Source organism: Vidua chalybeata, chromosome 4, assembly GCF_026979565.1.
Source record: "Vidua chalybeata isolate OUT-0048 chromosome 4, bVidCha1 merged haplotype, whole genome shotgun sequence".
Taxonomy (NCBI): domain Eukaryota; kingdom Metazoa; phylum Chordata; class Aves; order Passeriformes; family Viduidae; genus Vidua; species Vidua chalybeata.
Window position 1 is genome coordinate 32,931,298 of NC_071533.1, and position 27,429 is coordinate 32,958,726.

At 34.5% G+C, this 27,429-nt stretch overlaps 1 protein-coding gene across 1 annotated transcript in view; it reads right to left on the bottom strand.

Moving 5' to 3' along the window:
- The window catches only part of FSTL5 (follistatin like 5), a 273,043-nt gene that overhangs the window by 17,931 nt on the left and 227,683 nt on the right, over positions 1-27,429 (bottom strand). The window contains exons 12-15 of the mRNA XM_053941595.1: positions 23,356-23,474; positions 16,704-16,853; positions 10,443-10,550; positions 8,779-8,903 (exon numbers count right to left, since the gene is read on the bottom strand). Coding sequence (XP_053797570.1) covers positions 8,779-8,903; positions 10,443-10,550; positions 16,704-16,853; positions 23,356-23,474 — 502 coding nt within the window. The remainder of the gene's footprint in view (positions 1-8,778; positions 8,904-10,442; positions 10,551-16,703; positions 16,854-23,355; positions 23,475-27,429) is intronic.

The window sequence follows — 27,429 nt, forward strand, 5'->3', positions numbered from 1 at the left end:
AACTCCACTGGATAAATCAAGTAAGTGCTTGCAAGCACTCCTTGTGGGAAGAGATGATTTCTTTTAACACACTGCACAAAGCCCAGGACTTCTGACTTAGTGTACATTTGCACAGCTTAGGGATAAACTCTGAATTTTTAGGGTACTAGTGATGTGGGTATCTATGAATTGTTTCAGGTCTACCTGGAGAAGCACTTGCAAGATGTGTATTACAATAAGTTTTTAAATTATTGCGAATTGTTGTCCAATGCTGACAAGAAATAGTCCAAGAAATCTTAGGACAAAGGGAAGTAACTTAATTTCTACATTTTTAGTATCCAGGAATATATGAAACTGTTCATGTTATATTATAAAGGAACCCACACAGCAAAAATCTATTTTTAGTGTTGGCATCAAGTGCATTTTTCTGTCTCATACTTTCTAGGGAAGGAGAGCTAGAAATTTAATAAAAAAAACCCCAATCATTTTTAAAGCAATAAAAGTCAAAGAAATGGCTAGCTATACAGACGCAGCGAACAAAAGACATTCTAAAGCTGCTCCTAAATGTCAGTACAAGGTAGGAGAGGTTTAAGAAAATCTGGCACTTCAGAAAATGTAGTAACATCAAGGTGGGCAGATGCCATATGGACTGCACAGTCAAATTTATATATGTCAAAAGAAATAGTCAGTACCAGTACAGAATGATTAATGAGGTAGAGATAAGGACTACAAAGGTGGTAAATAACATACAGCAAAACAGTCTCAATAGATCTTTTTCTTCACTTTAAGTATGAAGTCCACATACTGTTACAGTTGGGGATATATGAATATTTTCAAGAACAAATACTGATCTTTACCACAATTCCTTTCTCTCCTTTTAGTTTCTGCTAGGGACCCAAATTAAGAAAATATTACATGTAACAACAACAACAAAAAACCCAAAAAATCACCAAACAGAAACAAAACAAACAAAAGAAAAAACAACAACAAAAAAGCCCATAATTTTTATATTTAAAAAACATGATAAAATATTATGTTTTTTACACATAGAAGCATCAGAGATGCCATTTGATTTAAAAATGTAAGACTATCATGGCAAACATGATCAGGCACGTCAGGGCAAATTTCTGTGTTCTAATTTGTAGGCTGTACGGGACATGGGAGTTGGTTTGAGTGGCTCTGTTAAGATGGAAGTTGGATGTTTCATTCACCATAAGATGTTACATGCTGACAGCTGAGGACCCATGGAAGGAACACAAAAATAGTCTATTTGTGTAGATCTGGAAGTTACCTTACAGTCTGATCCATATGATTTAAACCCATTTAAAATGGGTTTGTAACATAACAAATAGGACAGTTTAAACACAGTTAGCAAAAATCTGTTCTAAATGTTAAAAAATAGAGCTGAACAAATGAAAATTTCCAATCACATTTTTACTAGGTCGTTGTCAGAGATTTAGTCTAAAGCATGACTCTTGCTGCTATCAAGAAAACTAGCTCCATCCAAGCCAGACCCAGCAAATTTTTTAAAAATAATTGTGTTCTGCTTGTTTCTTAACAAACATTAAAAAAAAAAAAAAAAAAAAAAAGTTGATTGCATCATTTTAAGATTGCCTCCAAGCTAATAAATGAGTCTTCAAAATTTAGGGTGTTTTTTGCAAACCAACGAGTAATTAAGGCAGCACTAAGATAACTTCTATGCACTAGGTACAACAAATTACGTGCCATAATTGCAGGGATTAGTTTCTTCTTATATCTGATTATGTTTTTAAACATTGCATTGTTTCATGTATTTCTACATACTGGTACTGGTAGATGCTGAATTTTTAAAAGCAGATAGGTTCTATGAGACAGGTACAACATTTATTTTTAGCCACAATGATTTGTCCACTTCAGATGGAAGATGGTATTTTTTCCAAAGGTAAATATTCCTGTAATGACTTCTGCACATGCAAAGGAGAAGAAACGTTACTGTGTGAAAAAAAAAAAAATACAATTTAGCAAAACTACCTTTTGCTACATTACAGGTGACTAGACTTACTTAAGTCAGGTTCCAGGCACTTTCTGAGCTAATGGGGAAGGTCAAGTAGAAAAAAAGGATTCTTTTTTTGTTTGTTTGTTTTTGACTGATGTTATTTTACAGTGATACAAAGGCTGGCTGCAATCTCATGTTTCAGGTAACATTTGAAGGGAATTCTCATTTCTAAATAGTCACACTGAAGTGGAAATGTTTTTTTATATAATCTTTTTTTCTGCTGATAGCTGGAATTTGTTGTTCAAGAACTTTGTGAAGTTTTACTCAAGGTACCTAAGAGGAAAAGATTTGGACCATAAGTTAAAAAAAATTGGTCAAGCAGTATTGAATTGTCAGCTGATGTGGCAAAAAGGCACACGAATAACTGATTCCACAAACAAGATCGTTTTCCAGATGGATTCCTTATATATATGTGTGTGTCTATGTGTGCATACCTTTATTTTGCTAGGTTAGAAGCAGTCACATTGAATAAAAATGTTAAAATAGTTTTATATTGGATACATTTAAATGTGCACTTAATTATTTATTAAACTTCATAGCATCAAGATGAAAATTAACTTTAAAAATATTTTGAAAATATTTTCTTCCTGAATTACAAAATGGCTGGCTTCAAAAACATTATGTACACCTCTGAACATCATTTCAGTGACAGCACATCATAACTGGACTTGTGGAATGATAGCAATTATCTTCATCTTCATGATTTCTGTAGGTGCTTTTCCACAGACACAGTTGGGAATTCATACTGACTAGCACATTTTAAAGCCTGCCAACTCTGTCACTTAGAGTATAGGAGTGGAGCTAAAAGAGGATGCAGATGTAAATTTGGGCACTTGATATATCTTGTAATTACCTAAAGGACTGAGAGTTTCTTAGGTTAGAGATATGTATTGACTACATTTATGGAATTTTTGGGTGGGAACATGTGAGCAGCGAAGGACTGAAGTAGAGAATATAGGTTTGATGCACTTAAGAGGACTTCACACTTCTAAGAAGTCACTTATTTTAATAGTTGTTGTTGCCATTGGTGGTAGTTGGGCAGAGTAAGTTTCAATGTTACAAAACTGTCGGAGCTGAATCAATCTTTCATTCTTTAGATTCCCTCTGGAACAAAGATGCTCTAAAATCCACTATTTAAAGCCAAAAACAGATAGAGAAAAAGACTTTTTGCTGTCTCCTCTCTATCTTTCCCAAAAAAACCTATTTTTCAAAAGCAACATATTTATGGACCAGAAGGGTCCTTCTTTTGGGGGGCAAATATGAGGAGAGGGGAAAAAATGACCACAAGGTTTTCATTTAGCATGAGTCTTTAACTAAGACACAGAGTAGGAGGCTGCAGAGTGAACCCCTATCCCTCCTTTGTGTGCTGTGCCACCATGTAGGATTCACTGCCAGATTCCACAGTCCTTATCAGGAATTGCAGAATATTTTCTAGATCTTCTTTTCTTGCCCTGGTACTACTGAGCTGTCTCCTTTTTCTTCCGGCTTTCAAGCTTTTTCCCTATTTTCCGTGTGTCATTATAGGCTTATAGCTGGATGACTAAGAACTGTCTCAAAATTTCTGCTCCCCTAATGTGCATTGTTAACTGAATTTGTAAAATATTAAATTGTCCCTATCTTTGCACTAAATCATACTGTTTATGTGAAAAATTAAACCCCTAAATTAATTATATTTCTTTTGTTAATGTTTCATCTACAGCTGACTTAGCATGCACTGCTTCCATTGTTTCACTCAGGAACTACTGAATAGAAAGCTTTTTCTGATTATGTAGGATTTTTGCAAAAAAATAATGTCTTCCTTTTGATTATTTGCATAGAAACACTGAAAATGCTCTCACACTCTGTCAGCTACTTCACACCTCTGTAGGGGCTTAAACTCTGGAATGAAATGTGAATGTACTGACTCACTGCTCCACATGGGTTTCATTTAAGAAGGTTCACAGGAATGCATTGGCAGCACATTCCAATTACCTCTTAAAGAAAAGCTTAGTTTTTGGATTGTTTTGTGCAAATGAATAAGCGTGATTTTAGAAAGACTGCTTCCCCTATTGCCATACACAACAAAGGCATAAAAGAGAGAAAAAACTCAAACAGAACATGTAAACTCTATTCAGGTCCTGAGCCATCTCACCAGTGAGTTGATTGCTCATTCTTCCACTTGTTAGGTTAGGTAACAGTATGACATTTAAAACACTGCTCAAAGATTAAAGCATCTAAAAACTTAGAGTTACTCCATTACAGTGAGTTAGTTTAATACTGCTTTTGAAACATTTTGCAGTGTAGTGAAAGACCTTAATTTATTCCAATTATCTTTTGTTCACTTTAATTTATGAACACTGGAGCGCAAATAATCAGCCCTTTTGCTCCTTAGGCTTCCAAGAATATATTTTCGTGGGTATTGTACAAGTCATCCTTCTGCAACCATCCCATATACTAATTGCAAAAGTCTATTTTTATGATAAGGAGTGGTATTAGCAGACTATTAAGGACAAGATCATTGGTTGTCCTGAATTGCTTTGGAACAGAAATAGCTCGCTGAATAAAGTTTTCTCCTTATTCAGTGTATAAGGACAAATATTGAAATCGCATACCCAATTCTTATAAAGTGCATCTACAGAAGGAAAAATCTTCAGAAAGAACTGAAGAAAAACACTTTAGGATTTGTACTATTGATGACAGATTAACAGATCTCATCCTACCTACTTTTGTGGCCCTGGTGTTTGGTAATTTTTCAACAGAATTAGGGGGAAGGGGAGACTTTTCCAAGCTGTGTGTATTGAAAATATGGGCATGGAAGTGTGCATGAAAATCAGTGCTTTACATTTATTCATTCATTCTCTTGGTATAATTTAAAGTAGATTGACAGTGAGTGCACAGCCAACGATAAGAGCGGGATGGGCTGTTTTTCAAGATAGGCAAGATAAATATATAATTTTTTCCCTTTGAAATCTTCAGATTTCCAACTGCAAGACTGAACAAATTTCTTTCAGTGTTCTTTCAAACAATAAGTTTTACTGTTTTGTATCATAGCCTCTTTTTCTAAGATGAAGATTAAGATCTCTTGTGCATTGCACTACAAGTAGCTGGCACAAGAAACTAATGAAAACTCATGGGAAACTGACTTTCTCTAAACTCTGAGCTTGCTTAGTGAGAAAAAAAAAGGAAATTTATTTCCATCATGAAGGAATACTCAAAGGCATGATGCAATTCCTTCCTTAGAATAAGCAGGTGAACTAGTCTTGTCAAAAAAAAAAACAGACAGAAAAATCTAGAATTAAGTCAGCTCTATAATGGGATGCCAATCAAGTTTATCTGCAACTGAGACTCTCTGTACAACCATGAACTTGCTATTTGGAAACATCAAGTGAGGCTGCTCTAGACATTATTAGGGTAATAATTACTACATTTTCACTAAAACAAAGATATATTTTCTTTTCTTTATAAATATATGCATACACACACACACATATATATCTTTATAAATGCAGATACAAAAGGATTACAGAAAAAAACATAATTTAATTCCTAATGGTGTTTGAGTGGAAGGAGATAGTATTACTGGATCATAAAAGAGAGGGAGACACCTTCCTAACATCTCAAAATTATCTAGTGGTATTGAACCTACCACAGTTTTCTCCCCAAAATGATAAAGTTTCTTTTCTTGTCCTGTTCTGTACACATATTATATCACATATATATCAACTGGCCAACAATTATAAGAAAAGTTTAAAGACAATAAATTAATCTATTCTTCCTCTACGTCTTTTGGCTCATGCCTACTTAGTTTGGTTAGTTGATGTTTTGATGGTGCATCACAGTTGTTCAGAGCATGAATGAATGTTATGCCTGCTGGTTATAAAACCAAAAGGTTATTTGCTTTGACTCATGTTGTGTGATAAGTACAAGAAAAAATTAACTCAGTCAGTGGTAGGAAAAATATGGAAAACCATTTTTTTCCTTGGAATTAATTACTGTTTACCTGAGACCAAAATTTATAGTATATCTTCAAATGTCTGATCTGTAGGAAGTGTATCCTAAATTATCTGCTGCTCAAAAGAGCATTAAAATGTGTGGAATATTCTTTTCTAATAATGAGCAGCCCATTTGGATTTTCATTTATAAAAATAACTGACCTAGGTAAATCAAAAGTATAGCTCCACCACTTCTTAAATAAATTATTTTGCAGTAAGTTTTAAATACTTACATACATACTACTAGTAATTACCATTTTAGCTATTATTATTTTTTTTTTAAATAATGACTCACTATGGCTTTAAATTATTTGCCTTTACTTCTCTTCCTACATGTCAACAAGCCAACCTATTGGACAGAATATGCTGTAGATAGCAATACACTGCAAATGGTATCAGATGGTTTGTGCTAGCTGTTAGGAAACTTATTTAATACTTTTAAGTTATATGCCTTTTTTTTTGCTTAGAATTGCCTTTATTTGGACAGTGTGTTTAGTTCTGGATGCTAACTTGGTAAGCCATGCATACTGTCTTCTGCTCCATTATTCAAAATTTTAGTTTACAAGTGACAAATGCACCTAGCTACAGAATGTTTTCAATTTTCTGAAGGGAGCTGGTGTTGCATGGTCAAAGGGAGTTAATTTCTGACAAAGAGTAAATAGGGCCCTTGGGCAATTAACTACACCAGCCAACTTAGCCAGTGGGGTTATTTCTCTCTTAGCTGTTTTTTGCAATTCATACTCATAAATTGCTCCCCTGGTTGGTATACACTCCCAAAAATAATAAACTCAAGCTTTATGTTTGTTGCCTAACAGCCTTGAGAAACACATGCTGTGATTGAGTGGGTTTTTTTGTTGTTGACTAGTCATATTAACTTTAATAGACGGGGATTTTCTACATCACTACTAATTTGATAAATGCAGTTAATTTTAAATCTTTCCCGTAACATTGCTCACATATTGAATTCTAATTTAAACAAAAAAAGCAAGGTACTGGCAGGCCAGATGTTATAGAAGACAAATTCTTCAACAACTGATTAACATAAAGAGCTCTTGAAGAATACATTGAAAGAAAAGCAGTATTTTTGTCCGCATAGTTGTTTTTTAATTTTCTTTTTAGAAAAGGCACTCAGAATTAATAGCATTTCCCTTAAGCTCATTATTTGATAAAACCAAATTGATTTTGTTCATTAAGTGCTCCAAATCTATGGGTTTAGCAGTGGACAAACTGCTGCAGGCTTTTTTGCCAGACCAGAAATTTTATTTTGGCATTTTGGCAATCTTGGTAATTTGATCTGGCACGTGAATATTAAAAAAAAAACCCAAAACCAAAAGTAAACAACAAGCAAACAAAAAACCTTTACTAGCCCTGAACTGATGTACATGTTTATTATATATCTGCAGGCACTTATCAGTTTTTATTGTTTCAGTGTTCAATTTATTTCATACTTTTTTTTTATTCCTGTGTGTTTTCTTTTATTCTTTCATTCTATCTTCTGTTGAGTTGCATACAGGACATGTGAAATGACTCAGCAGCTGAAGGTAACATGCAAAGCAGGAAGCGCCTATTTGGGCAAAATATCAACCTAAAATAGTTTGAGTTAGACAAGGCAAATCCAACACTAGCTTTGGACTGGCCCTATTTTTCTTTTCCCAGTCCTGATTCCCCTCCTAGTATGATGTTTATCACTATCCATGGTTTTATTTTCCTATTTACTTGAACATTAAAGTATCTTAATGTCAGTTCTGTTTGGGCAGTACCTCTAGTACTTGCTAGTTTATGAAACAGTAACTTTTGTCCTCACAATACATATCTGTTCCAAATATAGCAGAAATATTTAATGTTTTTCTAAGGCTGAATGTGAGGACTACAGATTACTTCAGGGACACAATAGGGATTTGCCGACTCAGTTCAAGAAATATGGTAATAGTGGTACTTAGAGTCAATTTATTATTCAGGTATATTAATTTATAAATTTCTTTTTAAATTGCATACAGCTGATTGCTAACTTACTTGTTAATTTAGAATTTTGTAGGAAATAAAAAAAAAAAAAATCTCTCATCAGCAACATCTTTAGAAGAAGCCAAATGTTCTTTGACACAGAAGACTAGATTCTTCCCAGGCACATACAGAGTGAATTCTAAAATCAATGGTAAAATCATCCTAAATTGCATGTTTTCACATTTAAAAGAGTACTACTCACTACGATCAGAAATTATATCCTTTTTAATGGAGATGCCTGTTTACACCTGTAATTTCAGAATTTTGCTAGAACAGAATGATGACAGTTGAGATTATCTAATGAACATATTCCTATAGAAACTTGAACTTGAAATATCAGAATAAACAATAGATAATTGTTGGCAGAGCTGTTTTGAGGTGAAATGGATCTGTGTCAGCTTGCAAAAAAACTTAGAAGCTCTAAACATACAAACTACTAATACACATTGATGCAATACTCAGAGGAAAAAATCCTAGACTGCAGAATTATTCAATACCTAGAGGTAGAAATGTTACAGGAAATAAAAAAAGGAAAGAAAGAAAAAGGAAAGAAAGAAAATTATATATCAAATTCTTACTAGTGGATTTTGAGGAAGAAAAATAGGTTTTCCTCTAAGAGGGCTTGGGGACTGCTTTATGCCTGTGTTAAGTGTTCTGTTTTCCTCAGCCTCTCTGTGTTCCATGTCTTTTAAAATCCAGCTGATCAAATTGTTCAGTTCTGTCACAGTCAGAACCTGTTCTTATGATGAACACAAAGACAATCCAACATTCCCTTCATTCAGACAAACTTACCGTACATGGGTAATGATAAGGGTTGTAGCTGGAATGAAAAAGTCATCCACTCTGTCAAACTGCTTCCCCACGGGCTGGGTATGGATTGTGTGATGAGAAACACTCCCACTGGCTTGCGTTATCACCTGCATAAAGTAACATCATTATAAACTATAGAAGTACTCTTTAAAACTCAAATCTCAATCCAAATGAATGCAGCATTGCCTCTGTATTCTCTTGTGTTGTCTTTTCCACGTTACCAAGAAAAAGAGTGCAAGTAACAGTGAATAAAGCTGATCAACATTACAGATTTCAGAGAACTATTACATACGAGACCTCTTAGTCATCATACTTATTTTTCCCCTCTTTTTTATCAACCCTGAATCCATATTTATTCATTTACATTACTAAACCCTTTAACAGTTCTTAGTTTAAACTAAGCTTTTTGTTTATCTTTTTTTTTACACTAGATCTTAGAGTGAGATTAAATTTTTTAAGCTCTTCAGCCAGAGTGAAAAGATGCTATCAACAAATCCACTGGAACATATGGCTATGCATATTCCCAACTCTTGTCAATCATGAGAGAATTCAGCATAGCACAGACATATTTCAGAAGAACAAGCTGAACTGAGTTTACATATTTCTTAAATTATTATGAACCAATTTTATTCAAATCCCAAAATCTTGGACGTTCTCTGAAGCAAATGCTTATGGGTGAATAAAAGACAATTCCATATAATAGCCACTATGCTTTTCAAATATATGCATTGAGAGTGGATTTTTTTTTAAGAAAAGAAGACAATCTATTATTGGTCCTGTAATTAAAAATGAGGGTGAGAATGATCAGTCACTTTAAAATGTGGTAAGACCGACTCAATTATCAGTTCAGGGGAGTAGTGGCAAAAGTTACCTTGTATGCTCAAAGTTACTAAGAATCTGTAGGTGCTGAAAAGGTGATTTCAAATGTAACTAATTTTGCTTTTCAAATTTCTCTTATTCTTTTTCTTATATATAAGTATATATTAAATGCATAAGGATTTCATTAATTTCTGAAGAAAAGGAAAACAAATTAAAAGAAAAATGAATTTTTAAATTATGATACAAGGCTGATCATCATAGTCTTGGGGGATTGATATAAATAAGGAATAGAAATTAATAAAAAAGTAGTAAGGTAAGTACAGCTTCTTGAGATGTTTCTTTAGTGACTGTCCCTAGGTTTGTCACTGCTCCAAGGAATGGGAAAAATTAAGATTTTTAATATCTTTCATTTGAGTAAAACCTAATAAAGACAGAGCTTGACACCTCCAGAATGTCGATATGACCTTAGTGAAATGGAAGTATGTCTAAAGCTCAGTTTATCCCCTAATTAGGGACAAAAATATCATGAACAGCAACAGTTTACTCTCAAAAGCCTGGCAGTACAGTACATGTTGCTGTTTTCAGCTGCATTTCTTATCCTTCTATCCATTAGCCATTGTCAGTTACACTAAGGGTCTTGAAAATAATCATTAACTTTTTTGGTGAGGTCAGTTGTCTGACTTGTTTTCTGTTTACCTAAAATAATTTCTCTGCCAGTGCTGGGGTCATGGCAATAACGCTAAAAGGAAAATATGAAACACACTGCAATTACACAAAGTTTCAACTTGTCTGTATTTCCTTACATATAATCATTGTGATCACCTCACCTGCAAAGTTGGTGAATTCTTTTCCATGTTTCCCCAGCTCAGCACCCAAACTTGATCATGTGATTTATCATAGTGTAGTTTCACTGGAACAGGATCTGTACTCACTGCCTGAAATAGAATAAAAAAAGAAATTCTTTGTTTGTCACATTTACGAAGGAAACATATTTAGGAATTATGTTGTCAATTGTTAAAACAGCCCTCTGATTAATTCAGAGTTAGTGAATTGGTGAAAATTTGTTTTTTATTATGTACTCTAACACTTGGTATCAAAATTACATTAGACTGAAGCCTTTAAGAAGTTGAAAACAAAAGTTTTAAATCAAGTACAAAACTACGTACCTTCCTTTCCTGCCATCACTCTCACTTTACATGTATCAGTTGAAAAACTACACCATTTACTGAAAAATGGTTTAAAAGGGAAGAGTATTCTCAAGCCACATACTGGAATTAATGGAAGCTGTTACTGCAAAAAATCAACATGATGTTGCTGCACCCAAAGCTTCCTATCAGTTAAAATGTGTATATTTTGTTGAAGTAGGAAGGATTGTTTTCATATGTTTTCCAATTATAGTTGCTACTTTTCATAGACCTGTGATCAGAACAATAGTCTTTTCCCTACAGCTTTAAGCACTGTCACGTGAGACCATGAACCTTTTAGACAGCTGAGCTCTAAACTTCCTTTGTTACAAAAACTGAAGAATACAGAGGTATTAAATGGCAGTATAATGTATTTGATTAAGAGATGTTACGCACAGGCTAAACAAGTGGGGGGTTACTTTTTTATTTTCATCATTAAAGAAGAAAAAATAGGTGGAAATTGTTTTTTAGTCTTACTATTATGGAACTGTAAAGCACAGCTTGTTTATCAGTGTGTCAAGGAGAGTACCAGCTGGCTAATTAAGTGAACCTAATTTAAACTAATGATGTAGATCCTCAAGATAATGCACTAATGGCTGGCTGAGACTGCTGATGATACTTAACTGTACTCCTGAGGTGTTGCAAGCGACCACTTCATCTAAACAGAATTTGTTTTTCCTTTTGAAAATGGAAAATGAAGCCAGGTTGCTCACTGGCTCATTTAAAATCACAAGTTACCCCTTGAAAAAGGTAATTTTTTGTTTGATAACTTCTTTCTGCTACATACTAGAAAACAAGTTGTTTAAAATAATACTTGAACTGTTGTATGGCTAATTTGTCAAGGCATGTCAAATTTCCTTTTGGCTTCCCTAGACAAAGGTCTGACCCATACATGTTCTGCCAGAGGACCGCCAGCTGCGTTCAGAGTTGGGGTCGTGGCACAGCCAGGAGGAGCAGAAGGAATTGCTTGCAGGGTCAGGCACAGACAGTATGGCTCCCTAGAGGGAAGCCAGCAGCAAAAAGGAGTTGAGCATCTCAGAAGCAGACTTTCACAGCTGTTTCTAGCTGACCAGGCTGATCTGCCAGCAGCACACTGAGGTCTGAAAGACAATGACTCTGCTTACTTCAGCCTGTAAGTCATCCCACTTAGTGGTGTGCCACTATGCAATACTGCGCAATTCCTGCCTTCAATGAAAATGAAAGCAAATGCTCCCCTTGACTTTAGAATGAGAATTACCTGGATAAGTCAAAAAGTCTCCTTCTATATATCTCCCTAAAGATACACCATCCATGTTTCCAATACATTTCAATTTAATCTGCTATAGAATCCTCTAAAGTACTTACTTTGATAAATATACCTGTCATAAAAATAAATCATCCTCAAATCTAGTTGTCACATATCTGCACACCTTTTACATTAACTTTCATAGTAGAAAGCAATAACATGTATAGTAGTACTTCAGAGAAAACATTGTAATAAGCAAAACCAAATAAACATTATTTTTACACAGAAAACAGCACCACTACATGATTTAAAGTCCTTTCAAATAAATTTTTAATTTTCTTTAGGGTCTTTGCACAGTGATGGAAGTTTCATTAGAGTGCTCTTGCTTTTAAAATATGACATTATCTCCACATTTATTCCCACTAGCCTATGTGCTTTTTTTGCAAGGTGGCTTCTTATTAAGAATGTAGACTTTCTTGTTAGCATCACTCTTATTAAGATGTAGACTAGAAATAGTTACATGCACATGTATGAAAATTATATCCTCTGCATTAATATGTTACTCAGGAAAAATACAGTCTAACAAGAAAAATGCTCTAATTTCTGAACCTTTCTGAGCTGAGTTTCTATTTTCCAAAAATGAATTAAATCTTTATTTTACTCTGTGCTAAGCAGTACTCTAAGTAATGAAAACAGACTGATCTGGAAAACTAAATTCCCTTCTGTGCTTCCTGTTTGTAAAAGTGTTTTTGTAAATGCACATCATATGAATAAAGCAACATTTAATGGTTAGAACATTCTTTCTGCTTACAGAAAATAAAGCTAGAAAATAAATGCTTATTTTTAAAAGACAAGAAGACAGAGCCATGCATGTTTTAAGAAATGCTAAACAAAGTATCTCTTGACTTGTTACTAAATTCCAAATTAGCCTTATTTCAATTCTAAAACCGATCTGTGAATCAATAGTGGTTTTACTTTTCATAGTTTTATATTATATGTAAAAAGATTGTATAGGTTTTATGCTTTCATTATTTATTTGTTTTGTTTGCAACTACTGTTATTTTTATCTCTTTTTTATTTTGTTTGGTTTTGCCTGGTTTTTAAGTCTATTTTGAATAATGGCATGGGTAAGCTGGACACAGATCAAGTCCCCTTGTACTTTTCCCATGTATTTGGCTAAGTGTATCCTAGGAAATAACATTCAGATCAGCAACAAAGAGTAGAAATTCTACTTAGGTGTTCAAAAGTGACAGTAACGCATCTGGTTTAATTTATTTATCTGGTTAAACTGTCTGGTTTATTTATGTCTGGTTAAACTGGTTATATTGTCTCACCAAAAATCTTTGTTAAGTACTGTGAAATGGAAAAATAGTGTATTATGATTACTTAAACACCTAGAACCATCAAAACCAAGACTTCCATTCCTGAAAAAGTTTTCCACAGCTGGGGTAAATTTAATTCTATAGTTTCCATAGTTCATAATCTGGATATTATTAAATTAGGGGGAAAGCAATACTATTCTATCCCTCAAAATAAAATTCCTTTGAAATGTTTTTTTTTTTTTCCCCCGGAATAACATGAAAGCTGCTGGAGTATCCTGGTTTTAGCTCAATATTCTTGCTAAGTAGCACAGACTCAGTGCACAAAGCTCTTTGCTATGCTTAGGCATTCTGTACATCTGTTTTTCAGCTCATTACAGAAACCTGATTTTTTTTTTGATATTACAATCTAATGTAATTCAAAAATTGCACAACTGCTTTACATATTCCTGGGGAAGGGCTGAGCTTTTAATTAGTGGCTAATTTACTGAATTTTACTTTTTAATTGACATACATCTTTGCAGTAAGTATCTCTGCAATTTTTTAAAGTGATATATATTTTTACATATTTAAAACAATAAATAATGTAACTAAAGACAAATTAGAAGAGCCTACCAATGAACATTTTTCATAAAACCTAAATTAAAACCTATTCTCAGTGAGCTCAAGAGGAATCATGTGCTTTTGACACTGAAGTCTAAATGCTAATAAATGCAATTATATTGATATTTCATCCCTCCTGTGGAGAAAAGGAAGCTGACACCTGAATGTCAGTCAGAGACCATGGAAAACATTGCCAGATATACCAGTCCTCCAAATTTGTGGACTGTGTTGAGACTGTGGGTTTTTACTCTGTTTTCCTGAAGTAATATGTCAAACTAATTGTAAAAAAAGTATAGTTTTCAGAAAAAAAAAATCATTACCCACTCATTTTATCTCTATTTTAATACGCAAAGGGAAATTTAAGTTAAAACCCCCACCTTTTTTTATTAACTTCTTGGATAAAATATTTTAAAAGTCCTTGCCACCATTTGAATAGTTAAAGTTTTGAGGAAACCATTTCTGAGTCAGCTGACACAGAATTCAGAAAGCAGGTGTTTCAAGTATGCAAAAGTATTAAAATTGTTTTTGAAATTAATGCAATTTTATAAATGCAATTTTGTTATTTATTTTTAAATTTTATATGCCTATAGAGAATACATGTGTACACTTACATCATGGAATAGTTTGAGCTGGAAGGGACCTTTAAAAGTTGTCTAGTCCAAAACCTCCATTGTGAGCAGGGACATCTTCAACTAGATGAGTTTGCTCATCCCCATGAAAACTGGCTTTGAAGGTTTCCAGGATGGGGCTTTTACCACCTCTCTGGGCAACCTCTGACAGTGTTTCACAATGAAGACATTGTAAAAAATGTCTTCATTATATCTAGCCTTCATCTACCATTTTTTTAGTTTAAAATCATTACCCCTTGCCTATTGATACTGTCCCTATTAATAAATATGTCTCCAACTTGCTTATAAGCCCCCTTTAAGGACACAATATCATCTCCCTGGAGCCTAACATATAATCTATACTTAAAAGATTTTTCATTTACTTATTAGTGAGAAAACCAAAATGCATGAAGAAAAGCTCTGTTTAAGTGTGGTTGGGTTTAAGTGTGCATTGGGTTTGTTTGACAAACTTTGGTAGCAGGGGGGATCTATATGGGTGGCTTCTGTAAGAAGATGCCAGACACTTCCCCCATGCCCGACAGAGCCTGCGCCGGCTGGTGCCAGCACAGACCTGCTGCTGGCCAATATCCAGTCAATCAGTGGTGGGGTAGAACCTCTGGGATAACATAGCTGAGATGCACAAAAGTGCTACTGTGCTTGAACTAGATGAGAGAGGAGTGGGAATATGTCAGAAGAATAGCTCTGCAGATGCCCAGGTCAGTGAAGAAGGAAGAGCAGGAAATGCTTGAGGTGAGCCAGCAGAAATTCCCTTGCAGCCTGTGGTGAAGACTACAATGAAGCAACTGTGCCCCTGCAGCCCATGGAGATCTGGGGTGGAGTAGAGATCCACCTTTAGCCCCTGGAGGACCCCACACTGGAGCAGGTGAATGCCTGAAGGAGGCTATGAATCCATGGGAAGCCTATACTGGAGCAGGCTCCTGGCAGGACCTGTGAAATTGTGAAGGGGCACCCACACTGAACAGGTTTATTGACAGGACTCGTGACCTCATAGGGGACCCAACCTGGAGCAATCTCTTCCTGAAGGACTGTATCCCATGGAAAGAGACCCACACTGTGGGAGTTTGTGAAGAACTGAAGCCCATGGGAAAGACTTACGCTAAAGAATTTAAAGGAGGACTGTCTCCCATGGGAATGGCCCCAGGAGGGAGCAGGGAAAAGACCACTCTCTCTCTAAGGAAGAAGCAGCAGCAGAAATTACATGTGACAAACTGACCTCCCATTCCTCATCTCTTTCACTGCTGAGGGGGACGAGGCAGAGAGCTAGGAATAAAACTAAGCCCAGGAAGGAGGGAGTGCTGGGGGAGGGGTGTTTATGATTTGTTACACTATCCATTATCCTACTTAGATTTTGGTAGAGAAATGAGCTGAATTTATTATCAAAGTCAAGTCTGTTTTGCCGATGATGGTAATTGGTGAGTGATCTTTCCCTTTGCTTATCTCAACCCATGAACTATTTCTTGGTCTGTCCAGTTGGGGAGAGGAGTAGTAGAGTGGCTTTGGTGGTATCTGGCCTCCAGTCACGGTTAACACACCACACCTGGTTTTGCTCAAACTCTATAACTGTATTAATCGCTGTAACATAGCATTGATTTCTCTCTTTTACTCAATGAATTATTTTCACTAAACAGAGTGTCTCCAGCATCCCAGAGACCAAGAAAGAGGAGTAGAGAAGAAGCTTTAATTCAAAGTCTCCAGTCTTGGCTAAGGGTGTTTATTTTTACTCTTTCCATAATTTCTCTGTCTAAAAGCATACAGAGTAACAGTCCTCCACCTTCTGTAGCCAAACCTGACCTTTCTGTCAAAACTGACAGACACATCCTTGTGATAAAACTCTATTTTAGCGAATCACCATTTTAGAGTGAAAGGTACCTCCAGTCAGAAACTTCCTAAAGAACTACTCGAATAATACTTATATAACCTATTTTCATGTTATCTTCCTTACAATTTTCTGCTGAGAAGAACAGTTGCTAAACAGAAACTGCTGCTAAATTTTGAAAGTAGGTGAACTTTTTTCCAAATAACATGTTTAAACTCAAGATAACTGTATTTCTGTTTCTGAAATATAAAGGGAAGTCTTAAATTCTTTTGTCTAAATTAGATAGTAACTTAAAAAACGAGAAATAAATACCTGTACAACTTTCTGAGACTGTACATCAACAATGAGAACTCTGTCAAGTGTGGGCTGAGTCACATATATGAACTTGTCTTTTACATTAACAGCAGTTGCCCAAACACACCGCTGAACAGGATCACTATCTGCTTTGGGACAAACTTCATCCTATAATTCAATGGAAACAGGAAAAGTATAAGAATCAAAACAATCAACAATGTAATACAAAGACAAATTATACCCATTTTCTTCCTTTTTAACTGTAAAATAAAACCTCAGAAAATGTAGGGAAGGGAAAAGGACAGTTGACTAGAAAGAACATAAACTCATGTTAGCCAAACTGCATCTGTAAGCACCACAACTCACAGGCACTATAAAATAATTCATACACCAAATTTTGGGATGTTTTCTAGAAATTCGAGAAGTACTGTTGACCTGAGAAAGAAACGAATTTGAAAAAACCATACATATAGAAATCAAGTGAGCAAGGGGCAGAAGACCTTAAAACCAGAAAGCCAAACCAGACACACAGTGCCTTGTTACTGCAGGAGCTGGCAGCTCCCACCTGAGCAGCACCACAGTGCCCTGCAAAGGGAGGCAGTGCAGGCATGGCTTACCCTGCAGCTGAGGGCACAGCAGTAAGCCAGGCAAATATGTAACTGGGGAGATGATAATATACACATGAAGAGAAAGGGGAGGTGGTGTGCTGCAAGTTGTCACATGCCATAGGGGCAAAGCAGCAGTAGTCAGAGAGATCAGCTGTTTTGGTCATTTGGAATACTGACAGGTTGATTTAAAGATCAAGAAGTTTGGCAACCTCTGCCATAAGACATTTTCATGGCCTTACTAGTGTTAAACCAAATAAATACCCAATAAATACCAAATGTCTTCTTATTACCATTCCTTCCCTCTCTGCCCTTCCCTTCCTGCAAAAGGACGAATTTGAAAAAAATAAAAATCTGTTGACTTCAGCAAACTCATATTTCATAATAGATGTAACTATACACTCTCAGTCAGAATAGCCTACTGTACTTTACATGCTCACTATTCCTAATTTGTAGAAATATATGGCAAATCATCATGTATTTAACGACCTATTTGTGAATACTTTCTCCCAGAAAAAGCTTGGTTTTATCAAAATTAAAGGTTACTTGGTCAAATATATTACTCTATGTGAAAATTCCATTTATGAAATAGCATGATTTATTTCCTATAATGGACATTGTAATTATTTAAAAATATGGACCTGAAAAACACTTTACTTGGAAAAGTACAGGATGTATCAAGTGTTTTTGTTTTCCTGACCTTTTCTTCTTTTGTCTCTTATTTTAAATTCTTTGCATCACAAGGGACAATTTTACCAAATCATAAGTACTATTTCTTTTTGCCACTTATTTGCTGCTTATTCCTAATTTAGAATGCTTTGCCTGATACATCATAACTGGCCGCTGTGAAAATAATTATGATATGTCAGCAGATAATGACTCAATGTAGAATGAGCAGCAAGATATGATGAGCTCTTAAACAAGAATTCTGTTTCTAAGCATCAAACGCCTTTTGAAAGGCACAGGAAACATTATGTGGCAGAAGACCATCTCTGGCACCAAGCAATGCTCTTCAAGAGGATGATGCATTTCAACACTTCCTTTACTGTATCATCAACATTCTTTGCCTGCTGTGCCTCTACATTTCCAAAAATACACTCAGTCTTTATATGTTAAAAGAAGAAATAAATCAATTTCCAGCTTAAAAAAAGGGAGTTTCTTTGCAGAAGATTGAAAGTTACTGCTTGCTTTTACATGGCTCTTAAACCTCAACAAAGGGAAGGTCTTTCAGGAATTATATGATAAGGAAAGGTTACTAAACTCAGGTGCCATGTGATAGCACCTGATAGTAACTTCAGGAGAACTTAGAAATAAGTAAGAAGTAAGATTTAGTTTGTGCTGATAAAAAGCCATGAAGATCAAAGGGAGAAGTTAAAAATCTGGTTTTTTAAGGAATGACAGGCATGGGAGAAATGGGACTTTCATTCTTAAAAGTAGCTAAATGCTTTTCATTGTTGCATAAAGTCAACATATGCAAGTATGTCTCTAATATGATGTGCAATCATCGTATCAGTGATCTATTGTAATTTGCCTTTAGGGTAATTGTTACTTCAAGTGGAAGGCTGTTTCACTGATCTCATTATTTTTTATATTTATTCTAAATATATCTTGTCTTAGTTCCATGTTTTATCTAAACAGATAACTACATCTAGATTGTTCTGCATCCTCCTCTTTATTCCTCAGAGTGAGCACCTTCAAATAATGACTCCACAAATGCCTGTAACAAATCTACACAGAGACATTATTTTCATTAGTCTCTCAGGGACTCACATTAATTTACATGAGTTTCTGGGACTGAATTCTACAAGGACATATTCAATGTATTATTCAAAAATAGTGCTGACTTCTGCTGAAGGAATCTGTGTTTCTCTCACATGGCATCATATAGATTAGTGTAAAAGATTTCTCTGATACCACCTCCCCTTGTGGGATGTATAGCAGAATAGCAAAATACTCTAACTTAAGCACTTACAGCTATATCCAGAGATGAGCTACTGCCTTATACAATTTTCTGAATCTGAGTCTAAAATACTAAGAACTGTATTTTTAAACATTGTTTCACTATAAGATCAGTACAAATACAGTCTTTTATATATATATACAACCACACATATACATATCTACATACACAAATGTAATTTAAATGTCTTAAAACATTTTTCAAGTTGTCATAAATGTCCATAATTCAATTCCAATTCTTACCTTGCCCGAAAAGACTGAAAACATAAAATAAAAGCAAAAATTTTTTTTCAATATAACAGTGAAACTTATGCACCAAAATTCTCATATCCAAAACCAGAGTGTTTTTCCCAGTATGAACTGGTTTATGTGGTTGTTTCTCTAGTTATTCAAATCTACATTTATTTGAAACTATTTCAACAGAACTGAAATCTTGCTTTTGAAAATATAATATTTATCTCATTAGACAGTTTGGACTTCTTTTATACTACAGGCAGTTATTTTGAGGCTCCATATTAATTTCCCCAGTGGTTGGGTATTGGTTAAAATTATTTCTCCTTAAAATATAAGCATAAACCCACCATTTTCTTCTTCTAATTAAAATGTGAGCAATTTACTTTTTCCTAATTTATTCTCTCTGAAAAATAAAAAAGTTAATATCTGATAAAACATTAATTTACTTCATTGTTGTATTCCTCCCAGACTTTTTAATCAAAAAGTGACTTGCTCTATAACAAGTCAGCAGATGGAGGAAAATAAATCCTTAGAGAAAGTTTTTCAAGATAGTCTGGGGCAAGAAAATCTCAAGAGGAAACGTACTTGCAGATTTATATGTGCAAATTCTGCGTTTATTAACTTACACTTACTGCAAGGGTCCTCAGAGTTTTAACAGGATATGAGTCAAACTCTTTAGGCACTGTAATGAAATATCCAGCTATGTTATGGCTGCCTAAGAGTAAGATGATACCAACAAGCTGCAACAGTGTATGTTTTAAGACATGAATTTATGTATTACATCTTCTACATTAAATCATGGTTTTCTTGACATTCTTTACTAAAAATCAGACTGGATTTTTTTAAACTTTTTTTTTTTTACAAACAAAGGTTAGCATTTACTACACTTTCTGTGCTGTAAGAGTGTATACCAAGGCAGTTTCTGTGGACTACAAAGTATGCTTCAATCTAATTTCCTGTGGAAATTTTGGCCTGCCATGTAGTCACATTAATTATTTTGAAATGAAATATTTTGCTCTGACCTCCAGCATATATTCAAATATGAGATGGCATATTTCACTGAAATTTGGCCATTATGTGCTACTTCTTGTAATAAGCAGAAAATCAGCTTTATGTTGAAGCCAAAAGGATTTTTCCATTAGTCTCCAAAAGGCATCTGTTTCAATTGCTTTTTTCCCAGTCTCTGGAAACAATTATTCTAATTGGGATTCATTGTGAAAGGAAAATAAAAACACTTTTGCATAAGAATTAGAAATAAAGTCTTTGGATAATATTAATTTGCAGAGGATAAACAAGGTTGAATGTTAGTGAGGAAAACGTCCCAAGCACTTCACAATTATGAGGTGTTTAAAGAGGTGAAAGACTCTACTTGAACCATGGTTAAGAATCTATTTGACAACAGATAAAACAAACAGCTGTCAAAGCTGGTCTAACTAAGCAACAACCTATATCAGAAAATAGAAATCACTTTATTTCTGTCCCTATGCATTTTCATTATCCCCTAGAATTTTCATTATCAGACTAATAAATTTCTTGACATTAAGGAGATTCAAGTAATTTAGGATATTCTGGGAAGGAGAGGAAGGAGGTCTTTACAATTTCTGTGACCTACGACGATCCAGTAAAACACTAAATCTTTTGCTTCACTTTAAACACAGTGAGTCTAATTGATTCCCATGCTAGATATACACCAAAATGTTTTGCTGTATTGACACTCAGTTGCACAAGATGTAATTAAATATTTAGATAAGGGTTCTCAAGTATATAGCAAATGAGAAAATCTATTTACCTTTAGCAAAATTAGCATACCTAAATATGTATATGTATAAGTACTGCAGTGTTGTTCACAATACAGTGCAATATTGTGTGGAAACACCTGAGCTCATTCTTTTACAGAAGCTCAGTTCAAGTTTGTTGACAGACAAACAGGAAACCTGTGGAGGAACACTGGCATGTCATGTGTAATATCCAGACATTTTCTAAACTGGATTTTCTATCCAGACATTAGCTAAACTGCACTGCTAAATTTAGAAATGTTCCTATGCTTTAGCAACTGTTTGGCAATAAGCAACTCTCCTGGGGTTTTACTTATCACTTGAACAGCTAATTCAGAGAAGTGTAAAGAAATGAGAAATGGGAGACATTTAAGCAAGCACATGTTTCCTTTATTAATTCATATGTTAATAGTTGAATCATGGAGGTGCCCTAATGGGAAAGGCTATGTAAAGGTACACCAAAGCATGTTTGGTGTACTTACCAACATCTCTGATTAGTAAAAGTATATGACAGAGCCAAAGATAACCAGCAATTTATGACATGAGCTGTTACCACTAAGAAATCACATGGTGAATTTGATAAGAATTTGATTCTGGGACAGAACTGGGTTGTTGTATTATTATTATTATTCAGAGGAAACAGACTTTCCAAAGAGGCTTGAGGAACATATGATGTTCTTCAAAGGAGAAGAATATTTTTTTTAAAAAGTTTCTTAAAACATCTTTAGAATGAAAGTTATCAAGTAGCCTATTTTCCTGGGCTTTTCTTTTTTTTTTTTTTTCCTTTTTCTTTTTTTCTCCCCCAAGAAGATATACTTATTATACTACTCCAGGTTTGAAAGGTTCGAAAAGGGAACAAATTTTACCTATTCATCCTGATTATTGACACATTTCAATAAAAATACTCTTAAAATCTAGGCTGCACTTTAGATCAATACAATTTCAACAGACTTCTTAAATAATCAGCTTTTTAATTAAACAGCCATAAAAAAAGGTTTTCTGGCTTATTTTTGACTGTGTCAACCTAATTTCACTTAAGCAGCACAAATCAAGGTATGATTAGCTGTTCAAAGCATAATTATTCACACTAAAATAAACCTTGTTGCTGAGTACAGCAGCCTTTGACAGCAACAATGATAACAGAAGAGACAAACTCCATTGAGACAGCTCTAGCTCTGCTGTCATTGAGTCATTAGAGATAAAAGAACCCAAAGTGTACAGCTCAACGCTTAGCATGTATTTCAAGGTCACTCATTCAAATCCAAATGAGAAAAAGTTACTATTTTTGAAAGCTGATATATCATATAGAGTAAGTCTTAATGTAGTGACTAGTACCAAGTGTTCCTGTGGGAACATGCATCATGTCAGCTAGCAATTTGATCAGCAGTAAAGGAAAAACAGCACAAGAATAAATGGAAGTGGAGAATACACTAGTGTTTTTATACATCCTACTCAGGGAAACTATATCATAAATTCTAAAAATTTGGGAAAAAATCAGCTATAAATATGTTAACAGTAAAGTTATTGAAACTACTTATATGAATTTTAAGTTGGAACCAAAGCATCAATCATCTCTACTAACTTCAGTGGAAGCTGTGAGGGCGTTTACCAGGACAGGGATTTGCCTCACAAGTTGAATATAGACAAACATCCACTGGAGAAAAAGAAACCATCAACACTTCCCTGTTCCCCAAAAGATCCTATATTTAATATAGAGAGAACCAATCCCTGATTCACTAAGATGAACTTAAACTGGTGGGTTGGAAGTGGGAAGCTGGTGGGGACTAAAAAAAAAACCAACAACAAATCCAGAAATAGAGAGTTGTTAAAGAACTGGGAAAGGAGAAAGATAGCCAAAGAAAGAAAAGGCTTGCAAAAGTATTCAGGGAATATTCAACAGAAAAGAGGGACTGAAAGCTTGAATTTAATAGAGGAAAATACAAGAAATTTGAGATCACCATTATAAGCTATTTATTAATTCAAAAGACATGGCTGAATTTATCAAGCAGAAAACACTGAACTAGTAATAATAAATTCTTATGTAAAGAAATTTATAATTGAGAAAACACTACAAATAGATTTTTAAAAACAACTTGCCTGAAAACCGAGGAGTTTTTCACTAGGCTTAATATGCCTCTGAAATTCACATTCCACTGGTTGTATTACTTTGATGCCATCTTCATAAAAAACATAAAACATGTTCCCAATTCCCAGACCTTAGGGACAAAAACACATTGAAATACACAAAATTAAATAATGACAAAAAAGAAAATCCTTGTCTTGAACTAAAAACCTAATCACAGTTCAGTATGAGATCAGTTTGTTAACACATACGATGGTAATACAGCTAAACCTATGGGATATTTTGTTGTAAAAACTGAAATAAAACTGTTACATTATTTAGAATTTTGCATAGTTTTTTTTTTCCATTGGCAAGTCAGTGTGTTTATGAATACAGATCTAGAAATACACAGTTTGACAGCTGCAGCAATAAAAGTGATCTTGTGAAATCATCTACGTTGAAGTCAAATTAATATAAATTCTCTATGTATGCTTTTTTTTACTTTTGCTTAGGGATGGAGGACTTAACATTATTTCTGTACAACATTAAAAGAAAAGACCTGAGCCTTTGGTATAAACTTGGTATTTCCGTCAGAAAAGGAAATATTCTCTGTTTTATTTTATTAAAAAGACAGAGTTGGGCAGATATCGATTCCAATGTTGAAGGACCATAGGTGTTTACAGAACTATTCAATCCTTCTTCCACCATGTTGCAGAAATACATGATGCTAAGTTTTGTGGAGAAGGTGGGAACTAGATCTGTAGCATGAAGTTTCACAATATCTGTGATCATGGTCATGACCACAGAAAAAGACATTCTCATTAGTTTTCTGTGTGCCAACTAAGACAACAGTGGTTGATTTGCTATTTGGATGCAATAATGGATGACCAGCTCATATTCATAAAATTCTTTGAAGAAAATCATAGTACTCATAAAATCATAACTATAACCATTCTGACAACTAAACTGTTGGCTACAATGGTAAAAATGTGCATCCATCCTGGGCACAGGACCTAAGCTTTCACTTGACATAACAATATTTGGTATAGGAACACAGAGGAGTCAAACCCATGAAAAAGAAATTTGAATCTAAAATTCTGCTTATCCTAAATTCTGAGGGAAAACCAATGTTAATAGACAAGAGAACAGGTCTCAATACAAAATAAAGTAATGAGAAAAGCAAGAGGGGGTAGGGGGAATGAATGTTTGTGTATGTATGTATATATGTATTTATGTACACACGTACATAAAAGTTTCCAGTCCCCGTCAGGAATCACATAGCTAACACAGTTCTTTAAAAGTTGTAATACATAGAAGGTTGTCAGGCTATGCTCAGAACAAACACATTCAATTATCTTTGAGAAATCTTGTGGAATCATTTCCCATTTCTGGCCAAATTTTCCCAGAAAGAGAGGCAGTCTCCAAGCAGGGTTTTCCTCACTTTATATTGAATCAATTAATAGGCTAGAAAAAAGTGGGAGAGAAACTTTTCTGCGCTGCATTAGGTGCAACATAGAAGCAGGCTTATGTTCATGGAAAACTTCCCTGTTATGTCTATTCAGAGCACAGGGTGTACTCAGGGCAATATGCCCACTCTGGCCAGTGGGCACTTTTGTATGCCTTGTATGAAGATAAACCACACACCCTTTATAAGACAGCAAGTTCAGGTCTCTCTTTAGAGAATGCCTGACATTGTATCATGTAAGAACAGCTGAAATTTGCAGATAAGCCTGACTGATGTTAGGCTACCTGTACCAGTGAACACAGTGTAGAGATCTATAGCTGAGCAACTGGCATATTGTGCCTTGGGGATGAATATGTGAACATGGCTTGGGACAAAACAGGGTTTTCCCTTCTCCATCCTCTCATTGGCTGAAGTGTACCATACTTATTAGCAGGATAAGCAATATCAGAATGTGAGGAAGTAGCTCAGATGATAGTCCCAGGTGACCAAGACATTTGCTAATCAGCCTCCTAAAGCCTCCACCTCAGGTGCCAATATTCCGAAGTCAGATTTCCAATGTACAGATATTATTTATGACTAATAAACAGCCCAAAGTTTTAAAGCTTTATTTCCAAAGTCTGGATAATAATGTTCACCAAACTGTTCTACAAAAACAGTGAAGGTCATACAGTATGAAATGTCCTTCTTTGATTTCAATAGCAAGTTAAGGAAGTCAGTTCATAAAACAAATGTTTACCTCTGGATCCAATTAGTTAATTCTTCTTTCCAACTTATTATGACCCCAAACTCTTCATTTGAGTGAGTGGCTACAGATACCTGTACAAATATCTAATCTGCATAAATATCTAATTATCTCGGCAAGCCACTTTTTCAGAACTACAGGAGCTATTCCTTTGAAGTCTTAATTTTGAAACCCTCCTCCCACTAAATACAATCCTGCACATTTTTAATGCAGTGCCAGAAGCAATAGATAAATAGATTTGCTTTATTTAGACTAAATTGATACTTAAAACTGGCTAACACCTATTTTTTTTTAAATGGTGGTGGTTGGGGTTCTTTTGCATATATATGAATAGATTTATATTTATTTATATATTACATTATTATTGTAATACACATGTACCTTCACAATCCTTTCAGATTTTCTGATTCAAGTGGTTGTGATAAAGATTTTGTGAACTTGATACAGAAATATCTCTAGGCACTGAAGCCTATGTATGGTTTCGTGGTCTTGATTGTCCTACAAATCACCCATCCCTCTCTTCCTATCTGTTAATACTTTCATAACAGAAAATGGCAGAGTATGGATGGCCCAGAGCAGTTGGTGGCCATGTTCATTGGCATCTTTAGGGTATTGCTGTCTTGTAAAATATTTCCAATGTTGTAATTAGTAACAGTATTTATTGGAAACACGATTGGCCTGCATTTCTATGCAGAGAGATTGAGAATATCTGTTCTAGGAGACACAAAATCTGCTACTCTACATTGCTTTTTGATTAGTTTGACATTACTTGCAGAGAAATTTGAATGTCTTTACCACAAGCACTCTGGTAAGCTATTATTTTTAATTGGTATTTTCTGTGACAGAAGATAAATTTTCCTAGGTGTATTCTAATGATTGAAATCAACAAATTGACCTGAAAAGACAATAAACTAAAAAATCAAGGGGATACTAATCATGTTTTCAGTTTTGAGATAAACCATACTTGATACTTTCTCAAAAAGAGATGAGAACAGCATACTTTTGAGAACTTGGTACAAACTTGTTGCATATTAGTTTAATCATTAACAGTGTAATTGTATGAAACTCTCAACACATCGTTAGTACTCTACAAGGCCAATAGAGCAGGAGGATCACAGCTGAGCTCCACTACAATCACAGAAATGATTGTTTGTACCAGCTGAGCAACTGGTTAAACAGGAATAAAAAAATAAAACTAGTTCATATTTATAAATACACTGGGAATGCCAAAGGTTAGTACATACAGGCAAATGAAATGTCAGATTTTTAAATCTTTAATTTAATTAAAAACAAATTTTTTAAAAGTCTACAGAAATACTATTTCTAGCATGAATTCACAGCAAAGCCTGATTCACTTACTATCTTGTATTATCAATCTTCCAGTGGAAATAATTTAAATAATTTCTTACTACTGAAATATTTTAATTCCTAAATTGAAACTTAAAATGAAGAACAGGCTACTTAGAGCCACATTATGGGAACTCATGACAACTCTTAGATTATGGTATTTTTCTGGAATATGAGGATAATTTTTGAGATCATGTCATATATATGAAAATTAATACCTATCTTTTGCTTGTAAAAAATATTTCCATGATTTTTATGTTAATAACACCTGATTGTGACTTTATTTATGTTTATCCTTCAGTTCATCACAAACATTCATTCCCTGCCCCAACATTTATTTACAAACCTTTCCTGAGTATAAGAATATAATGCTTAGTTTAATTAAGCAACAACAGGTATATCAATTTTAAACTGTTTAAGATTATAATTTTTTCAAATAATAGGGATTCATATAAGAAAATCAATCTCAACAATATATAGACTGACTGGTTAGAAGTTTTACCATGACAACAACCAAAAGTTAAAGGTCTACATTTTAAATCTGATCTTCTTGTT